Genomic DNA, 10,129 nt, shown 5'->3' with positions numbered 1-10,129 from the left:
GGAACCACAAAAAGGTTGAAAACCGTGAAACTTGTTGTTTCACATCTTAAAACAATGCATGTGAAAGATAAGGTAGTGCTTTACAATGTGATTATTTCTAGTGTCTATGTTTTGTATTTTTTTTTTCACATTGTGATAGGACATTACACATTCAAATACATGAATAATGGTTCTCACGGTTCTCAACATTTGTGTTGTTATCATTTAATTATTCCCTAATATAACTTGAAATCATGTGAGACCACTCAGTTCTCATGAGACCACATTTGAATATTTGGTCCATTGGATGAGTTGATGTCGTCAAACTTTTGCATCAAAATTATGGACCTTTACAACAAAACACACTGAACCTTCACAACAAACACATTGAACCTTCACAATAAAACACTGAACCTCCACAACAAAACACTGAACCTTCATAGAATGAACCCTTATATAAAAAGAATCGAACATTCACATGAAGAAAAAATTGAACCTTCATATTCAATTAAGCACATACGAAACCTTTAGGGTGGTCTTACGGGTCTCACAAAAATTGAGAGGTCTAATGGGATCCAACCCTATATAGTTGGGATCACGTGAGAATTTTTTTTGTTGAGAACACTTTTGAGCCTTCAGGTATGTTGGGTTTTTATCTGACGTCTCAAAATAAGATGGACCTTTTCATCTACCTCTATTTGGTGTCTCACAAAAACCGTACTGTCATCACATTGATTTAACTTCATCCAACTTAGTCGCCACTTTTAGTCACTTCAACAGACTTTCACATACTTTTAATTACCTTCACATGCATAAATTTATTTAAGTTTTAGTCATTGTGGCACAAATAGGAAAATGTTGTTGAAGAATGGGAAACAGAGTTAATTAACTCGGGGAAATGGTACAACATAAGTCAAAGTTTATACAGTTCAGAAATCTTACATGGTTGCTAGAACCCAACCGAGTAATATCAATAACACATGAAAAACCATAGCGAAGGTTGGTTTGAAAAAACCATATCATGCCCTAAAACAACCGTAGAAAATCTTATGTGATTGATAATAACAACCAAGTAAGATCTTGTTTGGAACTGTGTATAGGAAAGGATGAAAGGATCGGATAAACTCAACAATCGTGTAGGAAATCACTTTTCAAATACAACAATTCGACCCTATTAGCCTTGGGTTCACGAATTTCATATTGGGATTCAGCGATAGCTGACACTACCAGATTCAACGATAACTTCAACGATAGCTGACACAACCAGAGTTATCTCTGTTTCAAAGTTACCGCCAAGGGGCTCAACCCCTTAGAACCCTGCCAGGGGCGTTGCCCCTAGGACCCTGCTTTATGACTATCTAAGGTGATAGAGACAACATTTGTAACTGTGCACTCCACACCTCTTAACTCACATATGTATGCCTCATTGCCTTAATCGATCTCAAGTAAATCACAATTACAAAATGTTTGATGACACTAAAATCACCAACAGATCTTAAGCACCAAATAAATGAATAACCCTAGCAAATTTTACTTGTTGGTTGCTGAATAGCAACTGAGTAAGATGATAACCGTCGAACAACCTACCTAATTAAATATTTACAATCGTGTAAGATTAGTTGCCCTCAACATGCCATATGTTTGTTTAACCGGTTTTTGTGAGAAATGTCTTATTTCCAGGTAAAATACGATGAATTAATGACCGTTTTATAGTAGTATTCTTATAGTCTAGAGATCAAGAGAATCCAATTGTTGTGTGAAGAAAATATGGCCATACACTTTCGTATTTGTGCCGAAGACAATTTTTTCTTCTCATTTCACTTCTAAAACGAGCCTTTTATGACAATTATAAAAAATAAAATGATAAAAACATTAAAAAAAAAAAAAAGTAACAAAATGACCATTAGGGCTTATAACGTGAACAATCCTTAAAATGACATTGCACCAATTCCTTAATTTGAAAAATAACCGGTTCGTGTGGACATGTTCTAGACCAATACTAAATCAGAGTTGGACTCCATCCTAAATGGCTTGGAGCTCGGCCTTAAACTAGAGGTAGGTCCCAACTCATCCTAAACTAATCTTAGACCTAATTGCATCAGGACTGATCCAGGATTGATGGTCCTAATCAGGCCTATCACGCTCGTCCATTTAGAATTGGTCTCAAGTTCGGTTTAATGTGCAAAATCTTACCTAGAGTCGGCTATAATGAGTCGAGTCAAGGAGTGATCATCATGGGCATAGGCCTGGGCCTGCAAGTACATTTGGATGGGTCTCACCCACCATCCATATGTATGCAAGACACATTTAACATGCTCTTTTTACTCTCATGCTTGTTCATCATGCTTGAACACCACCCACCAAAAATACTTGTGAACAAGCTAATTCAACTGCCTCCTAATCAAATGTCAGATGGGCTTCTTACCATAATACAAAGAGTTATTAACTTTTATACATAGCTGAATCAATATAAGCAAACCAAACCAAACGAATCTGGTATATCCCACTCAGAAGCAGAGACGGGGTGGGGTGAGATATATGCAGACTTGTCCTTTACCCCCACAAGATAGAGCGGCCGTTTCCTTCTGTGAAGACTGTCAAATACAAGCAATCAAACTTTACATGATTACATCTAATCTAGTAAGCAATTGTCGGTAATATAATTCCTAGGCTTTCCTTTTGATACCGCTAATGTGTTCCAAGCTCCGCAAGACTTGTTCAATGGATGGCCTTTCTTCAGGTTCGGGTTGAGTACATTTTAGAATAAGTGCAGCACACTGGAAGGTAGCTTCTGGCAGGTAGTCATGACCAAGGTTCGGGTCTATTATAGTCTTGAGCTTTCTTTTGCTGAGTAGCATTGGCCTTGCCCATTCCACCAGATTCTGCTCCTTTTGGAGGCGTGTATGGTCAATAACCCTTAGGCCTGTAAGAATTTCCAGTAACACCACTCCAAATGCATATATGTCATTCTTACCATTCAAATGACCTGTAAAAGCCACATGTTACAAGTGAAAATGTCGATTATCCTTGAACAATTTGACAAGAACACTTTCAAGATTCACTAAAACAGCATTTTAGTTTTATTTGATGGTTAAATTTTACAGGATGAACTTGGTTTTGAGGTTCACTTAGTCTGTCCTTTCGCTTGCTACTAAAATTAGGATATTAGAGGCTGCTTTTACATGTTTTATTGGTTCTAAATTAAGACTCTGATAATTGTTTGGCTACCTTATATGGGACCAGTTTTTTCTCAGTAAGCACCGTACGTTGCATATATTCAATATATGTTCACCAACTGGAAGAGCGTTCAGCGCTGGCGCTGGCCACGTGCAACCCGTGCGGCCGCACAGGGCATCAAATCCTAAAGGGGCATCAAGTTTTCATCTATTACTAGTTTTGAGTTTAATAATTGGGGAATTGGACAATTCAGTTTTAACTATAAAAACCGGCCCAAGGCCTAGTAGTGATGTATACTGAATGCACATCGTGAATCGGTTAACCCCATCATTCCAACAACTCAATCTAATTTCTATTGTTCTTCAAAGTTCAACTATTTTGATTTTCAAGGCATTGAGTTCCTTTTCCGGCCAATTAACGGTCATGAAATTAGATTCAAGAAATCAAAGATGAAAATCTCGAATGACTGATTTTTGCTGTTGATTGAACTTACCGAGTTGCTGTGTGAGTCATTTATGATTTTATGAATCTTTAAATCTTTTCCAAAAAAAATCTAAATATCGATCTAAATGATTATCATATAGGTGTGTCATGTGTGGTCGTGTGGGTTACTGACCTACTAGGCTAAGGTTAAAGGGCTTTTGTCATTTTGGTAATGAGTCTTCTTCTTGCATGTTGAAATATCTAAGAATTGGAATTTGCAATGCACACAAGCACATCACTGTATCAAAATAGCTAAAGCACGTTGCACAACATTAACAACATATTGTGATATTGTGTTAATTATTAGGCACTTGTTCTTTGCAATTCACAATAACATAGGTTATGAATTTTACAATTTATCATTGTTCTTTTGACTTTTGTTTACTTTGAGGTTTGACATTACCGTGCGCATTAGATTTAGGGGTCGTTTGATTGGTTTTTTATTAAGTTCTATATTGATAAAGTTGTCTGTATGGATTAATCTGTTTGTATATGTTGGAAAATTTCTTGTTTGAGAGAGTTTTTTCATAGATGTAAGGAGCGTTTTTTAGTTGGGAGGGACATGTTTAGAAAAGAAAACTTGGTTTTCTATATAAAGCTTCCCCTAGAAGCTTACTGGATAAGTTACTTTCGATATCATTAAGTCACTACGAAACAATCATGCATAGTTTAGCAAATAAGTTGTTAGTCCCATTAAGCTTATTAAGCTGCTAACAAATAGGCTCTTAGACTTTAGCCATTAGATCTGTAACTTTTTGAGTTTTACTTTTTGCTTACTATGATAGTAACTTGGATGTAATTTATTATTTTAGTTAAAAACTAATTATAGTTTTCTTTGTCTTTTAAGTTTCATATATTGAAATACAGTTTCTATTTTGCTAATTTCAATTTGGAAAAGGGAAAACTGGAAAAGAAGAAAACACAATCTTAATCCGGGATTTATCCTTTTATCATTCTATATTTTGTATTCGGGGTTTTACTTTTTATGTTCCCCACCCCCCTTGTATTTTTTTTATGATTAATAAAAATCAATATGGAGATGAGACACCTAGTTTGACTGGGTTCCAAACTCTTTAAAAATTCGTATGTTTCGTTGTTTCATAGGCTTAAGAAAATAGGCTTAGGGGAATTTTTTATTATTTTCGCACGGGGCATAAAAAATCTTAGGACCGGCCCTGGGAGTGTTACTGGTATTCTGTTAGCTTGGTTGGATTCATGTTTCTCTTATGTTTTCTACTATATAAGGCAGGCAAATATGCAGATGGATAGAAGGTAACATTGTACATAAAAGCCATCCAAGCCTTCTTATGGTTCGTTGAATAAGTTTTAACAACAAACCGAAGTTCCAAGTTTGTTTAACAAGTTGTCTGTCACTCTTCTTTGCACTTTTGATATTTTCAATTACCTTTACTATTTCAGCACCTATTTGTTTCCTGCTTCTTTGGATTGGATTGAGGATGAGGTGCATGGTTTTATTTGTCAAACTTAAAACTAATAGGGTAAATAATTTGAAATATAGGATCAAAACAATAATTTGAGGACGTGAAAACACTATCCTTAATGAATTATTAGTCCTCACTATGATCGGTGATGGTTTTGGACTAAATTATTCCTAGGAATAACATCAGGTTAGAGTTTATGCAACAACGACAAAACTTTGCAAGAAATCTTGAAATTCTTGAGTTTTTAAGAGAATATGAAGCAAAGTGAATGTCTTTGTAACCAAATATCAAGACATATATGTGTGTGTGTGTGCGTCCAACCTATTTTGGCGCCAAATTATCTGCCAAAACTGTATTTCCCACCAAGCCAATCGCCCTAAACTGTTACCGGCAAACAGTTGCAATAGATTGTGCCCTTGCAGGAAACACGATCATGTCCAACATTTTCCACTAAACAGAAAGTTTATCAAAGTCAAGATTTATATATATATATATATATATATATATATAAATCTTCTCAAATTTCCCTCCAGAACATGTTCAAATAAATAAGAACAATTGCACATGCTTGTCCACTTATGTGGGACAACTCTCAAACCCGAAATTCTTAATAAGAGATCACACTTCAACATCACTTGACCATGTAGACGGGTAATAAGAGGAGACTAGTGTATTCACAAAGTAACTGACCTGTTGCCACGTACTCTGGAGCTGCATAGCCATATGTGCCCATTACCATTGTAGAAAGATGTGTATCACCATTTACAGGACCATGTTTTGCCAACCCAAAATCAGCGATTTTTGCATTGAAATCCTGCAAAATAAAACAGAACAGGGATGTGCAAGGACCAATCTTGTTCAAGTGACAATCATAAGAAACCATAAATATGTAAAGTCAGCAGCATGTTTCACCTGATCGAGCAATATGTTAGAACTCTTCAAATCTCGGAATATGATTTGGTTCTCTGTTGTGTGCAGAAAGGCAATGCCTCGAGCTACTCCTATCAAGATTTTGAGCTGCAATGACCATGAAAGTGGAGGTCCCAATCCTCCTGCATTTGTGAACTTTTCAAGTGTGTCCAATTTATACAGTTTTGATCAACAGTGCCAAGTATCCTTACTTTTAAATATGTAATTTTCTAGGCTCCCCTTCTCCATAAACTCATAGACGAGAAGTAGCTCCTTATCTTCTGAGCAGTACCCCAATAACCTTACCAGATTTGGATGACTCAACCTGCCTAAAAAGTGCACCTCTGCCTGCATCCATGAAACCATTTTATAATTATATCCAGGTGGATCGCACGCAGAACTTAACAAGTACAATTGGTGATGCAATGACAGATATGCAAAGTATTGTTTGAAGAACAATCCGAAGAAACTACTCTTATTACAAATCCTGTCCGAAAATGGAGCACATAGGTAATAGGTTACCTGCCATTCTTCCAATCCTTGATAACCATCTGTATTGAGCTTTTTAACAGCAATAGGCATCCCAGAACCAGCCTCTGAAGAAACGTAAGATTCTTCATCAACCCAACCTTTGAAAACTTTTCCGAAGGCTCCCTCACCCACCACCAGAGCGTGATTAAAGTTCCTAGTCGCAATTTTAAGTCCAGCTAAAGTGAATATTCTCAAAGCAGAATCTGCAACTTCCCATTTGAAATTAAATTCTTGGAAGGTATCTCTACTTTTGCTCGTGAACACTTGTTTGTTAGACAATATACTGGGAAGAAAAAGATTATGTCGTCTTTTCTTCTTTTCCGGTGGCTCTACATCACCCAGGCCTGAAAATAAGATCAAAGAAAAAAATGTATGCAAGTCCTAATATATAGTGTAAAAATTGCCGGTAATCAACCTTTTGCTCAAATATTGTAAAATACCATTTGAAAATGAATAGTGCTCGTTAAAACACAAGCCACAAACACACATACCCAATAACATATGGGTGTTTCATGTCATAGAGGCAAAACACTATTCATAATAAAATTCTTGGTGCATGCTTGTTGATTCATATGACAAGAAAAGGATGAAAAACTTGAGGTTACCAGGTTTAACATGAGTTTTGACTGGCATCATATGTCGCAGCATTCTTGAGAATGTTATCTTCCCAGACTTCATGTAGGAATTTGTTTGTCCTTGATTGCCATAAGGACTACAAATTTCTATTTGTTGCAGTGCCAATGCAGCCTCAAGTCCAACTACTACCTCAGCCATAGTTGGACGATTTTTGGGATGAGTCTGTAAGCATTTGTCAGCGATTTCTACAAATGCTTTTAAGCAATCAGGCATGATTTGGCTCTTCACCCTCAAACATTTAGTGGTCAGTCCCATCAGGTTTGGATCAATAACATGGTTCAACATACCTTCTCTAATACAACGTTGGGCCCAACCAACTAGACCAAGGTCATTGTCTCCAAGACTTGGATCAACAGCAGGCCTCCCACACAACACTTCCAATAATACAACCCCAAATGAGTATACATCAGATTTCCTTGTTAATCTGCGAGTCATGAAATAGTTAGGATCAAAATACCCGAATGAACCTTTGACTTCTGTACTCACATGGGTACACAGCTGATCTGCTGGACCAATTTTGGACACCCCTAGATCAGATACCTTAGCTGCCATATGCTCATCGAGGAGTATATTTGAGCTTTTAACATCCCTATGAATGATGCGCTGCTGGACTCCTGTGCCAGTGTGAAGATAGTCTAATGCACGTGCTGCCCCGACACATATCTTGAGGCGCTCCACCCAAGACACAGGTGACTTGTTGGTTGATCGATCAACCTTATGCAGCCGTTCCCCAAGGTTTCCACCAGAGACATACTCGTATACAACCATCATCTCATCAAACTCATCACAGTATCCAATAAGAGAAACAAGGTGGCTATGTCGAAACTTGGAAAGCATCTTGATCTCTGTCCAGAATTCAGAGGCTCCTTGCGTGGATCTAGAGTCCAATCGTTTTATTGCAACCCTTGTTGCACCATGGTCAATGACGCCTCTATATACCTTACCAAATCCTCCTTTCCCTATGATCAATGCTTGATCAAAATTGTTTGTTGCCAATCGCATCTCAGCAAGCAGAAACTGGCGGCATTGATGTTCTAGTGACAAAGAGACTGGCTTCTTATCTTTCCCTAGGCTTATTTCATGAAATTGCCTTAACTTATAAACCATGATATTGAGCAGAGTGATGAGAAGCATCACCCAAGTGACAGCTGCTTGCCCATGTCCAAAAAATGATATTAGTTTCAATAGCTTCGAAGTCCAAGAAACAGAGGTATCTAGTGGAGATGTAATCCGTCCAAGATTGTTAGCAGAGCAACAGCAATCATGATTAAGGTTGCTGATCGACCTGTAACCAGTATCTGGAAAACTAACAGTGGATTCACATGGTAAACTATGCAAGAACATCAGCACACACATCAAGAAACACCCTTTACCAAAATCCATTATGCTGGATATTATTGATGACTGCAGATGAACAATTCTGCAATTAATATAACTTAATAGTCAGGTCAACTATCTGTAGGAGTCGAGCCTAAATTCTTCTTCTCAAAAACGAAATGGGTAAATATTTCTTTCCCAAATCATAGAGGGTAAATCAATATGAATACGTCTACTAAAAGATCTAAAAGTCAATATTTTGTGCAAGAATTGCTTGGCCAAATCTTTCCAAACATATCGACAAAAGCGTTATCAATGTTCAGGGGAATTATTGGCTGAGGAATTTCGTCGAATAGTTTGCAGACACATGTGTCAAACATTGACATTATAATATGATGATGGATAAGTACCTGGAAGGAAGTTGGCAAAGCATAGATAACAGTAAGACCGACCTGTTAATTAACTATCATATTATCTTTTCTTTAATGGTAGCACTCCATCGCAGAAAGCAACAACCATCGTTTTTGAACAAGTCCTTTAGAGGAAAATGGATTAAAATATCCAATCTCCTTGAAGCATACAATTTGCCTGTATGGGCATAATAATCTTTTACTTAATTAGTTTTTTATAAAAATAAAAAATAGAGAAAAAGATAAACAAGCTTTTAACTTTTAGAAGCTGTCATGTTATACATGGTGGTTTCTTTTTTAATATATATATATATATATATATATATAAAGATTATTATAAACCACAAGGATAGTGCATGATTGGTTTGAGTTTAGTTCCAAAGGTCAAAAGTATCAGGAGGTCTCAGGTTCAAATCCAAGGAGGAATAAAAATCCCCTTGTGGCCACGAAGGTTCAAATGCGGTGACTTCGGGCTATGTGCAAAGCAGGTGGTTACCCTGGGATTAGTCGGCTCGCATAGCGGGTTGGATATCCAGGTTAATCAAAAAAAAGATTATTATACTATATGATGTCATTAATTATCGTTTGTAACCGAAGAGGGATAACATTCATCGGGTTTAAAGGGTTAGTTTGGATCAACATATGATTATAAAAATTAATGACTCCATCTTTCAAATTTAAACACATTACAATATACCACTATTCAAACCTAAATAAGGAGCCATTTTCTAAACGCTTACATGGTAAGTGTTTGTTGGGTCACTTTACCTTATTGTATGAAAATGACGAGAACCGGGAATTTTACCGGTAAAATCAATGACAAGGACTGAGAGTCTTGCCCAGTAAGTGAGAGTGACGACTCTTACTGGTAAACGTTTATCGGATAAAAATATTGCATTTGATGTCGTTTTAATAGATTAAAATCTTATTTGGTAAGTTAAGTGAAAGTGTTGAATCTTACCGGTAAACACGTACCAGATAAAAGTTGGATAAACAACTCCTATATATATATATATATATGAGGCGGTCAAATAAAAACAACTCAATTTGTAAAAACCTCATTTCACCAAACATAATTTTTCATTTTGTTCATTTTTTTGTAATTATAAGAGGTTGATTAATCATTTTTATTGTAGAGGATGTTAATCATGGATATTATCATATTCATTATTTTAATTTTAGAGAAATACATGAAACAGTTTCATTAAAATTTCATTAAGTAGTATATGAAACAATTTCATAACC

At 36.4% G+C, this 10,129-nt stretch overlaps 1 protein-coding gene across 1 annotated transcript; it reads right to left on the bottom strand.

Annotated features, from left to right (window-relative positions):
* Window positions 1-2,434: 2,434 nt before the first annotated feature.
* LOC112500121 lies at window positions 2,435-8,571 on the bottom strand. Its single transcript, XM_025103431.1, has 7 exons — window positions 7,127-8,571; window positions 6,513-6,865; window positions 6,203-6,338; window positions 5,994-6,133; window positions 5,772-5,895; window positions 2,666-2,965; window positions 2,435-2,573 (listed from the first exon to the last, which is right to left on the bottom strand). Exons 1-7 carry the CDS (start codon window positions 8,538-8,540, stop codon window positions 2,533-2,535), a joined length of 2,508 nt encoding a protein of 835 aa, XP_024959199.1. The 5' UTR covers window positions 8,541-8,571; the 3' UTR covers window positions 2,435-2,532.
* Between the last annotated feature and the right edge of the window lie 1,558 nt (window positions 8,572-10,129).

This window comes from Cynara cardunculus (genome assembly GCF_001531365.2).
Source record: "Cynara cardunculus var. scolymus isolate 2C chromosome LG 17, CcrdV1, whole genome shotgun sequence".
Lineage (NCBI taxonomy): Eukaryota > Viridiplantae > Streptophyta > Magnoliopsida > Asterales > Asteraceae > Cynara > Cynara cardunculus.
This window is presented reverse-complemented; position numbering and strand designations above follow the sequence as displayed.

Bases quoted from the DNA above. Each gene is read 5' to 3' on its own strand.
- LOC112500121 (XM_025103431.1), bottom strand. From the start codon at position 8,540: ATGGATTTTGGTAAAGGGTGTTTCTTGATGTGTGTGCTGATGTTCTTG. The intron at 6,866-7,126 runs GTAACCTCAAGT...TCTTATTTTCAG, and splicing joins CAAAACTCATGTTAAACCTG to GCCTGGGTGATGTAGAGCCA. The intron at 6,339-6,512 runs GTAACCTATTAC...TCATGGATGCAG, and splicing joins AAGGATTGGAAGAATGGCAG to GCAGAGGTGCACTTTTTAGG.